The sequence below is a fragment of the Aspergillus tanneri genome, assembly GCF_003426965.1.
Source record: "Aspergillus tanneri strain NIH1004 chromosome Unknown AapTan_1_pilon_pilon_pilon, whole genome shotgun sequence".
Classification (NCBI taxonomy): Eukaryota; Fungi; Ascomycota; class Eurotiomycetes; order Eurotiales; family Aspergillaceae; genus Aspergillus; species Aspergillus tanneri.
The window spans coordinates 795,104-814,863 of NW_022984628.1; the positions used below are offsets into that span (position 1 = coordinate 795,104).

The 19,760-nt window shown below is 44.5% G+C and overlaps 6 protein-coding genes across 6 annotated transcripts; 3 read left to right on the forward strand and 3 right to left on the reverse strand.

Moving 5' to 3' along the window:
- Positions 1-466: 466 nt before the first annotated feature.
- ATNIH1004_002304 (uncharacterized protein) lies at positions 467-1,228 on the forward strand (the record flags this gene model as incomplete). The annotated part of the gene is made up of 1 exon (XM_033566999.1): positions 467-1,228. The coding sequence occupies one exon, from the start codon at positions 467-469 to the stop codon at positions 1,226-1,228; it is 762 nt and encodes a 253-aa protein (XP_033428994.1).
- Positions 1,229-5,313: 4,085 nt separating this feature from the next.
- On the reverse strand, positions 5,314-6,379 carry BDH2 (SDR family oxidoreductase; the record flags this gene model as incomplete). The annotated part of the gene is made up of 5 exons (XM_033567000.1): positions 5,314-5,397; positions 5,448-5,645; positions 5,705-6,079; positions 6,144-6,202; positions 6,304-6,379. 5 exons carry the CDS (start codon positions 6,377-6,379, stop codon positions 5,314-5,316), a joined length of 792 nt encoding a protein of 263 aa, XP_033428995.1.
- A 321-nt stretch (positions 6,380-6,700) lies between these two features.
- On the reverse strand, positions 6,701-7,957 carry ATNIH1004_002306 (uncharacterized protein; the record flags this gene model as incomplete). Its single annotated transcript, XM_033567001.1, has 1 exon — positions 6,701-7,957. One exon carries the CDS (start codon positions 7,955-7,957, stop codon positions 6,701-6,703), a length of 1,257 nt encoding a protein of 418 aa, XP_033428996.1.
- Positions 7,958-11,130: 3,173 nt separating this feature from the next.
- On the reverse strand, positions 11,131-12,417 carry ATNIH1004_002307 (phosphatidylserine decarboxylase; the record flags this gene model as incomplete). The annotated part of the gene is made up of 1 exon (XM_033567002.1): positions 11,131-12,417. One exon carries the CDS (start codon positions 12,415-12,417, stop codon positions 11,131-11,133), a length of 1,287 nt encoding a protein of 428 aa, XP_033428997.1.
- A 2,982-nt stretch (positions 12,418-15,399) lies between these two features.
- ATNIH1004_002308 (uncharacterized protein) lies at positions 15,400-16,612 on the forward strand (the record flags this gene model as incomplete). The annotated part of the gene is made up of 2 exons (XM_033567003.1): positions 15,400-15,790; positions 15,849-16,612. 2 exons carry the CDS (start codon positions 15,400-15,402, stop codon positions 16,610-16,612), a joined length of 1,155 nt encoding a protein of 384 aa, XP_033428998.1.
- An 860-nt stretch (positions 16,613-17,472) lies between these two features.
- On the forward strand, positions 17,473-19,030 carry ATNIH1004_002309 (uncharacterized protein; the record flags this gene model as incomplete). Its single annotated transcript, XM_033567004.1, has 2 exons — positions 17,473-17,766; positions 18,617-19,030. The coding sequence occupies 2 exons, from the start codon at positions 17,473-17,475 to the stop codon at positions 19,028-19,030; spliced, it is 708 nt and encodes a 235-aa protein (XP_033428999.1).
- Between the last annotated feature and the right edge of the window lie 730 nt (positions 19,031-19,760).

Genomic DNA, 19,760 nt, shown 5'->3' on the forward strand with positions numbered 1-19,760 from the left:
AACACGGTAAAAAGTTGCACATACTCCTTGGTACCTTACAGTCGCTGAGCTGATATAGTGGATTGACACCCACGAAAATCATGAGACACTGGACATGTCAACAACAGTCTCGTCGCCTCCGCTATCGATTGATGGACTGGTTGACTTATCCACAGATCCTGAAGCAACTAGAAGAGCATTGTCACTAAACTCTGTACCTTTGACCTACGGAGAGCCTAACGGAAGCGACAGCCTGCAACATTCAATAGCTTCTCTTTACACTAACTCAAAAGTGACAAGTGAATGCATAATAACGACAAGTGGGGCCGTTGCTGCCAATCACATCGTTTTCTCTGCACTAATACGTCCTGGTGATCATATCATTTGCGTGTATCCGGTCTACGAGCAACTGTATAAAATTAGCCAAGCGTTGGGTGCTGAGGTCACTTTTTGGAAGCTTGATCAAGATAACGGTTGGAGCGCCAACATGCATCATCTCCACCAAGCGATTCGTGAAGATACTAAGATGATTGTCCTGTGCAGCCCAAACAATCCAACCGGAGCATATTTATCAAGCACCGTGCAGAACTCAGTTCTAGAATTGGCAAAAGCACACGACATTATTCTAATGGCCGATGAGGTCTTCAGACCGATGTTCCACTCTCTGCCAAATGGTGAGATGGAGCCGGTCTCCTTCCTTGAAAGTGGATATGAAAAATGTATTGTCACAAGCTCTTGTAGCAAGTCATATGGTGTTCCTGGTATTAGAGTTGGTTGGATCGCAACACTGTCCAACGACTTCTTAAGTCGTTTCACGCAGATCCGTAACTATACCACTATAAGCGTTGGATTAATTGACGAGATCATTGCTGCAGAAGCACTCTCCTCAAGATGTCGCCAACCCTTGATCCAAAGGAGCCTCGATTTTGCAAAGGCCAACCTTACATTCCTTGCGGAATTCGTTGCCAAGCATCCACAGATCACTTGGACACCTACACGTGCTTCAACTTCAACCCTAATAAGGCTACACAGCAAGGATGGGTCTCCTCTCAATGATCATGATTTTGCTCTAGAGTTCGTGAAGGCCAATAACATACTATTCTGCCCCGCCAGTCTCTGCTTTGAGGAATACGGCCAAGGATGTCTTCAAGGCTATGTTCGTTTAGGTATTGTGATGCACCCGGAGACTTTTCGTCATGGTATGGAGAAGCTTGCAGAATTTCTGGAAGCAGGCTCGGGCTTGCAATAGAGATAACCTGTCCTATTCATTTTAGTGGGTTAGTGTGGTTAGAATGATAGGCAAATAGCCCTCCTGGGAGTGACAAGAGATCGTACGGCTCTATAGGTCGAGCGCATTTAAGCATATATTCTATGCCCGAAATTCCTAAGACATTATTCTTCATATACTTATTATTCGACAAGTATACGATGCGTGAAAATGTAGAATAACGACCTGTCTAGAGAATAAGTGAACTATAGAGATAAATGGCCGATGATCAAGTCTGTTGGTCCACATGAAATAGTCTTCAGGAGGGTTCAAAATAACAAGATTGATAGATTCTAAGCTATATACTCTCGATTGTAAGGCCTGTATGCCAAAAGAGCTTTAGTGCCTAGTTCTCGTACACCTGAAATACTGACACACCTGTTAAAACTCTGGTCAGGATCTTCCTCATAGACCCACAAGATTCGCTCGATAAAACCCTTCAGCTCAGCAAAGAACTTTCAATCAGATTGAAGTTCAGTGTTTACGATGGCAATATCCCAGTCTGACTCCTGCATTCGAGTCATTTCCTCTAACCGATCAGAGCGGTGAAATGATATGTTGTCCATAACAAGAACGTACTTAGGCTCCGGCCATTTCCCACAATGTTGGAGGAGCTGTTCAATAAAACTTTCACAGATAGCAGCGTCAGTTGATCTTAAAAGAATAATGCCATGTTGCGTGTATCGGGCAGTATCTGATAACGCTGAAATTTGGATAAGTTACTTGGACTGGTACTACCCCAAGTGGAGACCAGCTGGTCCTTCTGAATCCTATCCATTTTTATAACTGTTGTGAATTGGGGTCAACTGTTATTCAGTTAAAACTAAGGCATAGCTCCTTTAGATCCTATCTGGTTAAAACATCTATGATAATTATATATGCAACTTATGTTGAAACTACTAGCCCCAAACTCCATACCACTTATTTTTTTAATATCCGGCATACAGGGACAATAAAAAGGGCCTATAGAGACATTAAACAAAAAAAAAAAAAAAAAAAATAGAAAATTGCCTTATATTTTTGCCAAGAAAGTAGGGCATGAACAACTAATTAAATCCCTAAAAGGAAACTGGTATTGCTACAAGATAGTGGCTCCTGGATCCCGACAGAGAGGGAAAAAAAATATAAAAAAAAAAAAAAAAACTGAAATTTAACATGTTTAACCCTTTCTCCAGGGACCCATCCACTACTAGAATGTTGTTGTACTTATTGCCCAGCGAAGTTTGATTTTACCCATTATGTACATATCTGTTTATTAGTTTAAATTCCACCACCCAGGAGTGATAGGTGGCATGCATAGTCTCAGACTGAAAAATGCTCTATAATATTGAAGAACAACAATAGTAATAATAATAGCTTGTTCATGGAATTTACTGAATCAATTATTACTGGCTATGCCTTCACTGCACTCAGTGGCTTTTCAATAAATGCAACTATAATATCAATGAGGCCTGGGAACTTTCAAAGTCCTGGTCTAGTTTTTTCTCTAACTGAGGAATTATTCTGGAATAATAGGTGCAGTACTGGAAGTGAATATTGCTCTGTTTGTGCAGAGATCTTCGTAGTAGAAACAGGAGCCAAACCTTAATATTTCTTTCATTACTTCTGGCGATCTCCTGTTGATCAAGAAGGTTGACTCAAGGTCTTTTATCTTAACCGCGGACGGAGGGAAACAATTTTGCATCATAGTTCATCAGGAGAGAGAATCTTCCCCAATTCAGGTAAAAGGAGCTCTACAAATTTTCTGCACTTTCATTTCTTTTCTAGCATGACATAAAAACGCTAGCCTCTTTCTTTAATTAAAATGCTGTACTTTGTAGATCACAAGGAAATTCGTAATGTGATGCATGACATCCAGAATTAAGTGGCAGGGTTATAGGACGAAAATAAATGACAACATTTCAGATAAAGGAGATGTCCAAAATATAGTTAACACTATAAATCACATCATACCACTGTAATATGGGACATTTCTAGTACCTGTACATACAAGCAATAGTTACGAATCTTACAAGGGGCTCCTTTATTTTGTGGCTGTTCAATTTCTGTTCGGACTTCACCTAGCTGAGCAGTCCGGGATCTGCCGCGCCGCGACGGAGATTAGTCGTGCCCTTGAAGAAGCAGATTTTCCTAATTTACTTTGGGCTGGACGCATGATGGAGATCTTGGGCAAGACCAGAGTAGATGGGGAGGGGATCATTTGTTCACCTCCATTCTCTCAGCGAGTACGCTTTATTGAATATTAAATACTAATTGTTGACGTCAGGCTCCTGAGTTCGTCTACCCCGATGATCTGATGCAAAGAGCATCCCAGGGCCTTCAAGAAAATAGATTTATTGTATGCAAGATAATAGAAGCTCCCGACGAAAACCTGCACTTTGACAAAGAGGCCAACGATTATGTTAGACATAATTGCAAAAATGTCCGGCTACACAAGAAATCTCGTTATCTCTGGACCTTTCCCGGCATCCAACTCGTATACATAAAATACAGGTGCATTTGATATCTGGCTCTTCGACCCTCCAGGTAAGACAGGGTGACCCTACATTCCTTTCAAACTAGAAGACCAACGCCGCACATTTCTTAAGCATCGGCATGGGAGGTAGCATCACAAATCAACTTCTTGTTCACCGCAGGAATATTACAAAAATACCAGAAACACAAAGAGTTAGATTGCTTATCACTTTCGGGAGAAAAGAGAGGATTGATTGGCTATAAATAATGGGCTAATCGCCTTCAATCCCACTCTGCCAAACGTCAATCCCCCAGTCTTATCGAAACTATGTATGCAAGATCCCTCATTCCTTGCACTACATTCCCCTTGTATGTACTCCAAGAAATAACCACCAACGATTTCCAGAGACTAGAAACTGTACTGTGCATGCTGATACACTGTAAATACCTGTATTATATTCTTTTCATCACATGACCCTCTGATTCTGTTGCGAGGCACGATCCTCTTCAATTCAACGGGCTCGGGCAAGCTGTCTAAAGTTATCTAGATGGGTGACTAAGAGATGCCACGTGACCATACTGAATACGGTAGGTCTCTAACAGATTCTGGGGATGTGGGTCTGGGGTTGCGCTTCAAGTTGCCTTTTTTGCTAGCCCACAATGGACCAACCTGGAACTAGATGCTCAGAAACTAACACCGAACATATTCATACCTCTTGGGTATTATGGATGTGAATATGCAAGCCGATAGCTCATCAACACCAGAAACCACGCATCCCAACCCATTATTAGACAAGAGAGGGAGAGAAGAAGGCGGAAAATGGAAGAGAACCCGATCAGGATGCTGGAACTGCAGGAGAAAGAAACGAAAATGCGACGAAGGCAAGCCAGTATGTCGTGCATGCCAGAAGCAAAATGAGATCTGCCGATGGGGAATGCGAATAACTGTCCGGGAGGAGAACACACAGACAGCGCAGGATGACACGAAGCGACGGTCAAGGATACGCCCGCCGAAGAAGTTTGAGATAATGAATGTCACCTCTGAAGTTGTCCGGGATTATCGCCAGTCTTATCCATGTGGGGAAGTTTTTTCTGCTCAGGAATGCACGAGTCGTTCGAGTCAAGCGAATCATGGAGAGAGGCGAGCTGGAGAGTATGTGAACCAGCATGAAGTAGCCACGGATAGGCCGAAACCACTGCCTGGGGAGTTGGAGAATGTAAAGCACCTATCCACAAGTGAGGGTATTTGTCTCGAAGATATCAGCAGGGTATCCTCTCAAGACCACTACCTATCGCATTCAGAGGAGCAACAACCTGCATGGCATCCTTCGACACCCAATGCTACTATCGACCAAGCGAGTTCCACGGTAAACCATCCATGGCTAAGGCACGTTTTGCAACACCATCCAGTCATCGTCGATGATGATGTCGAATGCGACGCAAGCTCCTCACCTCTATCGTTGTCACTACATGGATAATGTGGAAAGTGCTCAATTACTTGCACTTGGTCATGCCGTCATGGTAAGGCAGTCCAAGTTATCCGATTCAGGCCTAAGTACCATGATATTAACAGATTTGACAATACTATCCGCGTGTATCCCACTTCCACCAAGTCAAGGCAATGTATACCCCCCATCAATAACAATATCCGCCCCGGTCATATAGCTCGACGCATCCGAGGCGCAGAACACATATGCCTATCATTGATGAGCTCCTTCATCTGCAGAATATAGAACATACCACTTACCCCCTTAAGCTCATACGCACTGGCCATGCGCTTCGCCGGAATCATACTATACCACTTTTCCCGCCATTCCTCAGGATGTATATCCAGGATATCTGTGGCGATGAACCCGGGAGAAATGCAATTAACACGACAGAAGTCTACCCATTCTACAGACAGACATTTCGCCATTTGCACTACCGCAGCTTTGGAAGCATTGTACTGCCTCAATTAGTCCAGTATCCCCAACTTCCATATCGCATACTGAAGTAGTAACTTACAGCCGTCTGTTTTTGCGGTACATTGACCAAGGTGGCGCTAACCGACGCCGTGAAAATCACATTCCCACGGCCATGGTTCTTGAAAATGCGGGCCGCCGCTTGCGCCGTGTAGAACGCGCCGTCGAGATTCACCTTCATGATCTCACGCCACTGGTCCATCGTGTAATCTTCCGCTGCGATACAGGACGTGATTCCGGAGTTCGCGACGACGATGTCGAGTTTGCCAAACTCCATGGCGATCTGCTGGATTACTCGCTCGATATCCGTCTGGCTCGTCACATCGGCTTGATACGCCGTGGCTCGTACATTGTTCCGGGTCGCGATGTCTGCAGCGATCGCGTCGGCGGTTTTGGATGAATTGTAGATTAATGCGACCTGTTCGTCAGCGGTTTCATGTGAGATTCTGTATGAGATAGTGGGTGTGTCCTGTAATATATACATTTGCGCCTGCTTCTGCGAGAGCAGTCGAGACTTCGAGACCGATTCCACGGGCGCCTCCTGCACATATATGTCAGTAGAGTATGTCGCAATCTAGTGGTGGTGGGCCACTCATGGCATCAAACTCGGAGCTTTGCAAGAGTGAGTGAGCGCAGATGTACCTGTGATGGCGGCGACTTTTCCCGTCAGGTCGAAGGCTTTGAAGACGTGTTTATTTTCGGGTTGATAGAGGACCATATTGTTGGTTATGATGGGGATGTAGTTTCTCAATGGTGGCTATTATAACCCCGCATCGGAGGACGTCCGTGCCCCGCTGGAGATGTCTCCACATTGAGATTGAAGTACGTAGTATTGGTATGATCTATGCATCTCGTTCGAAGGTAGGTTTATTCTCCTAGGACAGGATTCTAGAACGTGAAAAATGTTAAGAAAAGAGATCGGGTGCAATCAATCTGAGTTCCATGTCGACAGGATGCCTCCTATAATTGTTGTATCACAACCAAGAAAATGAAAACAGTGAATATCACAGAAGCCGATAAATCTACAGAAGTTAATAACCTAATCATCCCCCCAAAACTCCTTCAAATCCTCTGCCCGCCACTGCGTCGGCCACCCACTCTCCTTCTCAATCCTTTCCAATAACTCCAGAATCACCCGATGTTCACTTTCATGGCTCATCCACTGTCCCGCAATCCACAACGGCTGTATTGAGTTTGTCCACGCCCCATGGCGATCATTACTCATGGAAATGCCACACACTTGCCGCGCGTGCCACAGCATCGACTGCGGCTTCGGATCCAGACGTATCCCAAGCGGCCGGGCCTGTAACATCAACATTGAAGCGGTATGGTACAGCTGGTTACCGGATATAGCGGCTGGGTTGGCGAAGAGAATGGTGGGAAAGGGACTGGTAGGTGATGAAGGCATGTGCATGACGGGTTTCATTTCGTCGGGGCGTTGGGTATGCCAGTTCTCCACGTATTTCGAGAGCGCCAACCATCGCTCCGTGAAGGTTCTGTCGGGCAGACTGCTGCCTCTGCCTCGGAAACTTGATATGCGGCCGAAGGGGTACGATGGAGCGAGGATATCCAGGGCTTGGGCGCAGAGGTAGACAGCTTGGTTCGCGTAGGTATCAAATGCGGATGCAGAGTGGAAAAGACCAATATCTGTGTCGAGGTCGATTCCAGGCACCCAGTGGTGGACTGGTATGAGGGTCTTGATGGAGGAGATCAAACCCCCGCATACGTCCATACGGGCAAAGCACCAGAATAGCGCTTGCTCGACACCGCCGACAATCCCGTTGATCCCAACTGCTTCCATCAGGCCTGCACAACCATCGAGATGTCGACTCCAGGCTTTCGGGGCGCAGCTTAGCATTTCCAGCACGCAGAGCACCACGCACGAAGCGATCACGGGGGTGCTCCGAGAGGGAAGTTTCGGAAGGAGAAGGTGTATAGCTTGATGGTACAGCATTAGACTGCGTTCAGTGGGCAATGTCGGGTCTTTCCGCTCAAGCTGTCGTGCGGATAATGCTAAAATGGCGTACCGGAGGTGGTCTTGGGATCGTGCCATGATTGGAAGCGTGTTTTGGAAATGACATTGGTTGTCGAATTTGTCCAACCAGGGTGCAATCTCCTCAAGCCAATTCTTCCATAGAATATACTCTTCCTCTTTCGGTAGGTCCACGGATATCTCTGGTCCATCTGTAAAATCGTGAAGTTGTGCGTTTGGAGGCGTACTAAGATGCGTATCAGGCGCCAACAAGTAGTGGGGACTGTGACCCCGACTGGGAGCACTTGACCTGGCCTCTAGCATAAGGTGGTTCCTTAACGTGGCGTGCAGCTCAAGATACCCTGACCCAGGTAGGAAATGCCGTCATCGCAATGCACATCTGGGGAAGAAGTAGCTTCTTAATTGTCTACCAGGAATATCTATTAGGTTATACGGCGTGTTGTATCTGCTCTCTTAAGATAAATCGCGTTATAAGATTTTTAGTCCACGTCTGTCGGTGAGCTATAAGCTATTCCAGGAAACCAGCTATCAGGATTACTAGGTGAGGTGTAGACAACCTTGGTAAGTAATATTAGAACAAGGCAGGTACACTCTGTTACCTTTAATAACCTGTTAATTTGATACATAGAACAGCTGCATTATGCGCATGTATTTCATGGCTGTGATGCTATGGGTGGACATGGTCAACTTTATATAATATACGGCAGCGAGAAAAACATTATTATATTCTTATCGATGGGATCTATCCAATTATTGTTTAGGGAATTTTGTCCTTACTCCGCACGAAGACACGACCAAAGAAACAAAAAATAAAAAATAAAAATGTCACCTTGTGAATGAGCAGACAGTGTCTGATATCCATAAAATTTGAGTAACTGACCATTGCCACTCCAAGCTGTGTAATATAGTGGCTGTTACTTCCATTAATACTATGTCTCTTACCCTATCAAGTACTGTGAAGGGAAATATTTTATCTAAATTGTACAAGATTCAGCGTCTTTTATATTATATGGTGTAGTTTTTATAATCGCCGACTTTGTGAACTTTAAAAGAAGTTGTTGAGACACAATGTCCGCTTCAACAGGGTCTCGAGCCAACCACGCGAGTATACTGGCGCAGTAATGTACCTCTCTTCTCGTCCAATATGTTAAGAAAATCACCAAAATAGCCTTTCGGAAATTTTTTAAACCCTGTTAGCCTATTAAATAGACTAAAGGGGGGAAACTATATGCCGCCTGGATTTACTAGTAGTTATAAATATTTAATTTACCACTGAATGATATAAGGACAAGGCTAGCTATCTCAAATCGCTTGGCTATTTAATACCAATTTCTACCAGAACAGGAATTACTTCGGACGTCGCTAACTTTTTTCCGGAATTCTGGATTATCTTGCCTAAGAGTTAATTCTTCCGCAATGAGTTTGGAAAGCGTCTCTATACCGTTGACTGGAGGCAGTAGTGTCAATACCATCGACACAATATAATGGCAAAGAAAACATATAAATTATATGTGAAGAAATTCTGCGCATTATAGAAGCAATATAGACCTGGTGCCCCAACAGTAATCCCAAGAGGGACACGAAAAATAATAAATCAGTGAAGTTCTTATTGCTGAGCTATTGATACACATATATGAACGGTAAGTTAAAAAGGTAGCAGTAGTAAGAAAGGAGCGGTCAGTGTCGTAAAGTAGCGCCTATTAAGCACCTTATAAGATATGATATTAGCTTGGAAATCATCTGGGATAAATCAGGAACGGCCTGTGGAAAGAAGTCACGAGAATGCTTGGGCAGATAAAAGAGATATATAGACTAGCAATGGCCAATAACAGGCGCCAGATAGAAAGAAAATATGTATGCCAAGACCGTTGTTGTTAAAACTAACTAAATACGGTCCAAAAATCAGTCCCAAAAAAGGAATTTTGAGAAACTAATCATAAGCGTGGGTACCTCTAAAAACGGTGGTGAATATCCAGCTTTTTTTTTTGCGTGTAGGGGTCGTGGACGAGAGTACTCTTCTCACTCAATTCAATTTTTTTTTTTTTGTTTGGGGGGGGGGGACGCGCGCTCATCAGTGTTGACTATTATCCCTTTCTCTTCCCATGTTCGTTTCAGGGCACTTTACATGTGTCTCATGTCATTATGTTTTACGTACAGTTCAAAGTGTTTCCGACAAGTATTTCTAGAACACAGACCACCTGGGCTTCCTAACACCTGCGCAGCCATGGCCGCTCATATCCTGCATTCCCCCTAGCAACGGACTCTTTATCTCGCCAAACCCATCCTGGCGAAAATTTTGGTACCAGGCGGCTAGTTGGGGTCATTGGGTTGAAAACGGCAAATTTCCGCAACGCAAGGGGAAACAATTCTTCACCTTGGACACCCCCATTCCATTGGAGGTTACCAGAAGATCGACATAGGCCATAAGCCGAGTTCATCCAGGGTCCATTCCTAAGAATTCTGGAGGCCCTTAGTGATCACCAAGACGGATTTTCCTGGCCATTTAATAGTCTGGAGGAGCTGAAGCGTTCTGGTTTTAATCGCAGTACCTCTTTCAGATGTGTCTGGTAGATACGGACGAGAGAATTAACCTTCTCGTTTGATGAGCGGATTTTATGTCAGTGAAGCAGGCGAGAGAATCGATCCCGTCGATACTCGTGGGAGGTTTTTCCGTCAGCGCATGATAATGTAACAGCTGTAAGGGCAAGATGTCTCTGTGATGGCAGGCAGATCAGATATATAAAATCGTGTTGAGTCCTATATCAAGAATACTAAAGATAGAGAGGAGCGGGAGGTAGAATGTCGTTGCATGTTGAGCGAGAATATGGTGGGGAGCTTCCCAGCCCTAGCCCTGTGCCCTCAGCCCTTTCTCATCCCAATACGGTCTGCCTGCAAACCACATAAACATCATGTCACTTGCGTTGAGTTGAACACGATGTCTAAGGTAAGGTCATAACAGTTTCCATAGGTAGTTTTAAGGGCATCGATGCTAACCCCGCTTTCCTGGTGGATGGTTTGGAATACGGTGGATGCGATGCTCGAATTGTTGCGGAATTTGTGCAGTGTCATCACGAGGTCAAGCCGTACCACTTTTTGGTGGATAGGTGGGTGGTGTAGGTGTCTGTGGGGGAGCTGAGTTCCGTGATAATATATTATTGTCTATTTATACCGTATCTTAGCGTAAAGATGGAGATTGTGCCAGAAGGATGTATTTATAGGCATGTAGTTAGTTAATTATGAGTCTTGGCTGGATTATATCATTTTTGTATGAGTTGCGTGACATGAGGCTTTTCAACCTGCTTCGTCCAGTGATACCTACCATCATCCAGTATTATTCTTTACTGTATGGCCTAGGCATAAAACGTTCTCCTAGTTACTACGTCATCTGAAGCTATCACACGACCAAAGTAGACGACAATAACTTTTAATTCGAAATATAAATAAATACTACCAAATACAGATAATCAACATAACATTTACACTACCACAAGGTTCCAACGGGACCCGCTTTTTGCTTCGTTTTCCTCTTGCTCTTTATTTTTGTTGAAATACGCCCTGCATAGCTTCTCCCCATAAAAGAAATGCTCCCGAGAAGCTGGATCGGAGTCGGGGAATCCAGAAACTCTGGCCTTTCGCTGGAACATAATTACGCAGTCAGACCCGCCAAAGGCGAAGTTAGAAATCTCGTCGCCCTTCTTGATTTTCTTGCCATGCAGTTGTTTTCTCACATTGACAGAAGAGACCATGGCCATTCCAATGGGCAAGATAGCAACCCTCCCCAGACACTCATTGTTGATGATGATCACTCCTCGAGTCTGAAGAAATTGGTAGCCTGGTGTATCTGGAGCATCGAGAGTAGTGATACCCTTTGAGTTCTTCTCAGGTTGGCCGATACGACGACAGGGTTCCAGATAGTTGTGGCCCACTTGCTCGTCTGTCTTGACCTGAACCTCAAGATAGGCTGCACCTTTGATCGTGTCAATGACTTCCACCACTCCTGAGACAGGAGCATGCTGGCGGTGGTAGTCAAAAGAATTGAGGAAAACGTGGGTCCAGAGTCCATCCTTGAAAATTTCCCCATAGGTGAGATTGCTGTCATCAGGAAGCTCAGCCTCGCCATATTTCCCGAGAAGGTCTTTCACCTTCCATGGGATATGCTTGAGGACCACTTCAGACTCGTCATTGATCTCGTATGCCCCGGCAAAAGTGGAGTCAGCAGGGAAGGTAACAACACGATCATCGTCAGGACTGTCAATTTCACGAGGATTATCCAGACGCCGATAAAAGAATTGATTAAAAGTTTTCCAGTTGGGTGCATCATTTTCAGATTCAAAGACACGGAACAGCGGAGAGTTTCGAAAGCTCGTTATAGACGCCTCATTTATCGACCTCTCGTCGTCCATACTTTTTCCTATCTCCATTGCAAAATCGACCACCCACTCGGATAGCGGCTTGAGGGACTTCTTGTTGAGGTTCTTGGGCTCAATACTTGTCTGGCGAGAACCCAACGGCTCCTGGGATAAAATAAAATAGAAGACACAAAGGATGTAGTAGATATCGCGGCCTTTGGTCGACTCCGTTGGGACCCAGCCTCGGATCAACCAATCGGCAAAGTCAAGGAAGCCTTTGGCTGAGATAATGCCATACTTGTCCAGCTCGGGGATGTCCCATTGTCTAGCCCTTTTTACGGCCTGTTCAAGGTCGTCAACTTCCCAGAGCAGCTCGTCGCGGAGCTTCTGGACAATCGGGCTGTAACTTGGCATGATTTTTTGTACACGAATACGGAAGTATGCGTTATGCTGATTGATAGAATATGTTGAATATCAGAACGGATCCAATTGACCTCACGGGAGAACGTTGATGCCATACTTATACAGCTGCCATCGGTCCCGGTTGCGATAGGAAGTCACAATGCAACATCGCATCACCAGTAAGGTCATGACGTACAAGACTGTGTCTGGATTCACTCACCGATCTCACCCTATGGAAGGATGCACTTTCTCTACGTGTATTATGTATTCTGTCTTGATTTTCTCGAATGCGGAAATGAACAACTGCGGATAGGTCCGGCACTTAACGGAACGTTCCAACCGCCCGTTCCGGCTCATGCCGAATATGCAGCACAGCACATCAACGCAACGCCTTGGCTCAGGTTACAAATGATGACGTATAATATTTCGTCAGGGGACAATTTTCTGTTTGAATCAGTTCATTCACTTGGACTGGCTGCGGTGGTCCTGTGTTCTGTGGGGAGGGTTTAGCAGAGCGCAGCAAATCCTGCCTCTATACCTCCGACCTCGCGTCGCTCTGTTTATGAGGTCTTCAAGCGATGTCTTCGTCAAAATAGAATCCAGTTGTTCCACCTGTTGCACCATGCTTACGGCGTGACATCCGGGATAATTATCTCAAGGTTTGATCCCTTATTACTCAGCCAATTCTTAGTATTTTTTTATAATACCTATAAAATATGTGATTCTTATAGTTATTTATAGTATATAAAACTTTTACTGTATTTAAGCACAAGGTAAGGCTAAAATACAAATCTTACCCAAAATCACTGTAATCAAATCGATAGTGTTCGGATTAATCACTGCCAAGCCTGCGTCGGATTACCTTTTTCGACCACCCGTGATAGGCAAGTTCCCTGCCGACGGTTCTAGGTGTGACGGAGATGTTGAATTTCTGAACCAGGAAGGTTGACAGCTCGTCCAGATACAAATGAGGGTGTTATTGTAGATGACTATGAAGCGCATTTGACATTAGTGGTGTAATAGTTTGTTTGGGGCCCGCCCTTGTTAAAGGAGCCCTGGCACTACCATGACATTCCATATTTGAGCGGATACAAGCCACTGATGGTATGGTACATTCGGCACCATCAGCGATAGCGGAATTACTTAAAGAGGTGTAGGTTATCATATCAGAAACAAGCTTAAGCTTCCAAGCAGGAAGGTTTGGCGCCATCTTCATTGCAGGATAGGATGTTTCCTTGATTGTTATGTTGTGAATCTACAGTAGGTCAGAGGAATTGGCATTGAATAGAGTGAACTAAGCCATTGAATTGGATGAGCGAACTTAGTTAGTATACAGGAATTTCGTCTGTGGGGGAAGACATATAAGCGAGGACTTCGCCGATCGTTCGGGTAATCCGTCGGGCCGATCCCATATTCATAACAATTGTGAAAGAACACCTGCCCTCATTCACAGTGAACAGGTAGTACTACGTGATTTCACGCAGCAATCTGTATTTTTGGGGGTACATATCATACATATTGTGGACCCAGGTCTAGTGATTGTTTTGAGCAATATGGATGGGAATATTACCTGTGATTGAGCTATATATTACTCAGACTAGCGTGTACACCTCACCACTTACCGCACACAACAGTTTATTGGAGCTACTATGCAAACTAGACAAATAGCGGGGTATATCTGAGGGGCTGGTGAGCTCGATTCCCCCAAAACACTCCCTGTGCTAAGCCAGTAACAACAAGTTGGTAGTCAGCAGCTGATATTTTGAGAAGGATGCTTGCCTTCACCTCATGTAAGGAGCCTTGTGAGAGCTGCCTTATGAGGTTATGATAGATATATACTTCAAATCAATCCCTATGCCTAGAACAAACAATTATGCAATTTCATTGTGTTCAAAATGACCTTGTGGACAAGTATTACTTAAATCTGAACTGAACAGAGGTTTAGACCACATTTAGAATATGATTTGTCGCACGAACAGGCCATATCCCGGTCAGTCAGCAGCGCCAGCTCATACCCAGACAGCCTCACGCTCATTTCACGAAAAAGCTGATTGCCTACCCCGCCTTGCATTTGAAGGACTTGAAGTTCTGTGCTTATATTGCCGAGAAATAAAATTCTGTGATCAATTTGTCACTGGAAGTCTAGTATTCTGTTATGAAATACCCTCGTATAAAGCTTCCTTGTTGGGTATAATTGGTGGTGCCACGGTTGGAAAAAATGGCGACCACAAAGCTTTCTCATCACGACTACACCGTTGCCTGGGTTTGCGCGTTGTCGCTGGAGATGACAGCTGCGAAACTCATGCTCAAGGAGACCCATGAGCCCCTTCCTCAACCTCCAACCGATCCTAACGCCTATACACTTGGCATACTGGGGGACACAATGTCGTTATCGCCTGCCTACCCTCAGGTGTTTATGGAACTACGTCCGCGACAGCTGTTATAGCTAAGATGCATTCAACATTCCCTTCCCTAAAATTTGCCTTGATGGTGGGTATTGCAGGTGGCGTACCCAGCAAAAGCACCGATGTTTGTCTTGGGGATGTGGTAGTTAGCATACCATCAAGTACTTCAGGAGGTGTGGTGCAATATGATTTTGGGAAGACACTGCCCGATGGACGCTTTCAACGTACCAGCTCGCTCAACAAGCCCCCCCAGTTACTGCTCAACGCCGTGTCCCAAGTGCGCAGCAATTATATGATTACGGAGACAGACATTGATGGGACTATTTCCCGTATACTGAACGCAAATGAGAGGCTAAGCCAACAATTCTCACGACCTCATAGAGACTGGCTTTTTAATGCAGACTACATACATAAAAGTAATTATCCTGATTGCTCGGAATGTGACCAGACCCAGTTAGTGAAACGGGCATCCCGAAACTCTTCAGAGCCTCAGATTCATTACGGTTTGATAGCATCTGCAAACCAAGTTATGAGGGATGCAAAAATACGAGACTCTCTTGCCCAAGACTTAAATATTCTCTGTTTTGAAATGGAGGCAGCTGGACTCATGAATCAGCTCCCTTGCTTGGTGATCCGTGGCATCTGTGACTACTGTGACTCCCATAAGACTAAAGAATGGCAGGGATATGCAGCGCTTGCCGCCGCTATTTATTCTCGGCTCCTTCTGACAGTTGTCCCGCCTCAAGACAACATTAGCCAGAGAAATCACACGTTAGCCCAACAGAATGAAGCACTGAGGAAAAGACGGATAGCTGCTCTGAAAAACCTTTACGTGTCACCCTATCAAGACCAAAAGACCGGAACCCCGATCGAATATATGGAACTTGTGAATGGTTTATCTCACATCCGATCTTTCAAGACTGGAAATCAAGTCACACATCACGAATGCTTTGGGTCTCTGCAAATCCTGGATGTGGCAAGTCTGTTCTTGCCAAATACCTCGCAGTTCTGTTCTCACACATGGTGTGTCTCGAGCAGTTGGTTATTTCTTTTTCAAAGATGATTTTGAGGACCAAAAGAGTATCACAAATGCGCTATGCTGCATACTTTACCAACTCTTCGACCAGAAGCGTAACCTGCTTACTGAAACCATACTTGACCGACTTGAAATGAATGAAAGGGTTACCAGCTCATTTAGTGAGCTCTGGAACATTCTTATCAAAGCTGCCAGTGAGGAAAATGCCGGAGAAATTGTTTTTCTTTTAGACGCCTTGGACGAATGTGAACAACCTGGATGTTCCCAATTTATGCATGCTTTGCGCAAGTTCTATACTGATAAGAGCCAACATAATTTCAATCTCAAATTTCTGGTTACTAGTCGTCCTGAAAGTCACATCCGACAGAGCTTTCGGCCTCTCAAAATACCCGGACAACCTGTCATACATCTTAGTGGTGAAAGCGATTTTGAGATGAATAAGATCTCTCAAGAGATTGATATTTTTATTAAAGCAAAGGTCAAGGATGTACAAGACCGACTACAGCTCACAGAAGATGAGCATAACATCTTGCTTCGGAGGCTAACTTCTGTCCCCAACAGAACATATCTCTGGGTCTATCTTACCTTGGACTTATTCAAGGACAAGGATGACATTGACAGAAGAGGAATAGTTGAGGCTACTTCCTACTTCCCACAGTCTGTTGATGAGGCATATCATCTCCTTGCGGCCCTTAAGCCTCAAGGAGATGAATCTCGTGCTGGCTCTAAAGAAGGATCAGCGTTCTTATACCGACCTCACTCTTGAACCAGAAAACCGTTTTCGCGAAATGATTCAAGCTATATGTGGACTCTTTGTTATGATTGTGGATTCCAAGATTTATCTCCTCCATCAAACAGCAAGAGAATTTTTGGTCCAAGGTGCTCAGGAGACGATAGCCGATGATGTCAAACAGTCATCCAAATGGAGACATTCTCTTCGGTTGCAAGACTCACACTGCATTCTTGCCAACATCTGCATTCAACATTTGCTCTTTGTTGATTTTGAGAAAACCCAGTTTTTTGGAGAGGGTGGACGCAGTCGCACTGATAATTCTGTCTTTTTTGACTACTCTCCTACATATTGACAACTCATCTATTGGAGTCAAATCTCCAACTGGCGGACATGGTAGCAGCCCTGAATATGATTTGTGATACAAGTGCAATTCGCTGTCAAAATTGGCTCCACTGTTATTGGGCTTCTTTAAACACAGAGTTCCCTACGGGTTTCACCACTCTAATGGTTACATCTTATTTTGGACTGACACTTGTCACCAAACATTGGATTAAAACGGATGGAATTGACTTGGACGCCAAGGATAATGTGTATGGAAGATCTGCACTATCTTGGGCGGCAGGAAATGGCCATAGTGCTATTGTGGAACTCTTGACCAAAAGATCCTGGAAAAAGTTCTTAAGAACAACGACATTTGTAGATTCGGCAGACAAGCATAATCGGACTCCACTTCATGGGCGATCTTGAATGGCTATGGGGAAGCCGCCCGCGTGCTACTTAGAGCTGGAGCTGACATTAATTTGGCTGATGACATTGGAGGGACACCGCTCGACTATGCCATCTTAAGTGACCATCGTGGACTATTAAAGTTTTTGACGAAACGAGGAACTCAGATGCAGTCAAAAGATAATATTCAAAAGAAGCTACTGCTTTTGGCTGTGAAGGAAGGGCATGAACAAGTGGTGAGGATGCTGCTTGAGCAAGGTGTCGACGTGGAGTCCAAGGACAATGAACAGGGTCGAACACTACTCTCATGGGCTTCCAGCAACGGCCACGTTGCGGTGGTGAAGGTCTTGCTTGGGAAGGGTGCCAATGTGGAGTCCAGGGATAGCCAGTATAGTCGGACACCGCTCTCATGGGCGGCTCAGAATACACACTCAGCGGTGTTAGGACTCCTACTTGAGAAAGTATGTCTGGAGTCAAAAGTGCATGTTCAAGAATTCCAGGATATAGTTGGCGCTATTATCACTCTTCAGGCTCCTGTCTCAACTAATACACTTGCATGCATTCTCGGTATATCTCGGGGTGATATTGTTAACCAACTGGACTCACTTCATTCACTTCGCCCACTCCTTGAAATGCCAACAGATCCTGATACTCTTATCCAATTTCTTCATCTACATTTTAAGTATTATCTCCTCAACACGACAACAACTCTTCGGGTAGAGAAGTACAAAATGCATAAGAAGATAGCCGCCCGATGTTTATGCATTATGGACAGTGCCCTGAAAGAGAATATTTGTGACTTGCCAAGCAATGCAACTGAGCGTAAGGATATCACGGACCGGACTGTTAATCAGTGCCTTCCCAAAGATTTGCAATACTCATGTTGCCATTGGGCACATCATCTGGAACAAAGCAATGAGCTTGTAAGTGATAAAGTAATTGGTTTTCTGGAACAGCATTTCCTTATTGGCTAGAAGCAATGAGTATAATGGGAGTGATATATGCTACCATGGATATCCTGAATACATTAAGTTTGATAAAGGTGAACGCCGAGGCCAAACCTGCTAAATTGCTATCCAGTTAATAATAAATGGAATCTAGATGTCAGATTTGAAACTCTCCGAATTTTTAAATGATGCCTAGAGATTTATCCTCAGAAATATGGCTTGCTCAGCCCCGTTGCAGTTTTATTATTCTGGAATTGCTTTTGCCCGTGGAGAGTCACCAATTAGAAGACAATTCAGAGATAAGCCTTTAAGGATAATGGCTGCGTTGCCGAAAACACGAAAATCATGGAGCACACAACTCCAGACTTTGGAGGGCCATTCAGATTGGGTCATGTCCGTGGCCTTCTCTCCGGACGGCCAGATGCTGGCCTCAGGCTCTGGTGACAAAACTGTCCGGCTGTGGGATGCCAAAACTGGTGCTCTACAAATGGTTCTACCTACAAACACAGCAGTCAGATCTATCAGTTTCTCTACACACGGCCCATACCTAGAGACTGACACTGGTTCCCTTAATATCCAGCCCTTTGGGAGTAATTACCAGCCAATTCAAGATGAGTACTGCCCTAACATATCCTTAATAGAGGACTGGGTGGCCCTTGGAGGTGTTAAAGTACTGTGGCTCCCATATGCGTATCGCCAACCAAGTTGCTTAGCTTTTAAAGGTGAAGCTCTTGCTCTCGGGTATCATGACTGTCAGGTTGTCTATACTAGTCAATGAATAGACCCTAGTTTACAACCGGCTCCGTCACCTCACCAATTTCAATTTCTTCATTAATTTCAATCATCAAAACGGCCACAAAATCATCGAGATCTTATGTTTAAATTGAGGGCAAAACAATGCCTAGAGTTCAAGCTTTAAAATCAGGTCAAGTTAGATCTATTCAGCGGCATATCAACGTGGGCTTACCTCGTAGAATTAATATTGTACGTGATATGCTGGTATTTATAAACGGACTGGATCACACCGGGTTTTCGGGTTTATAAACCGTCATGATGAACTTCGGATAGGTTGACCCACAGACACAACTACTAAAACGTGCTCAATGAAGATTTAAAGATTATAAATGACTAGTACTTCAAGTAAACAGCAGGAGTCATGGTCAACGCAGGGCTTTTCGGTAGATAACCCCCCAATTATGAGAGATTGGAACCAACAAACCTCCGAAGTTTTGATGTATTTAGCGACGTTGTGGAATGCAAGTTGGTCGACCCCGTTCGGAGTAACGGTATGGATCCGGGTGAGAAAAAGGACACAAACTGCTTTTTATACCTCTCTTGATGTTCGACGTGCTATGAAAATATATGGCATGTCTTGATAGTAGGAGTCATGGATTTGATCTCTCCTTAAACTTTAGATCGAGATGTCTTCGTGCTATCCGTAATTGGTTACTTAAAGCTGCTACATAAAACGCCGTCTCTTATTCCAGAGAGACTATTAAAGACGAGGA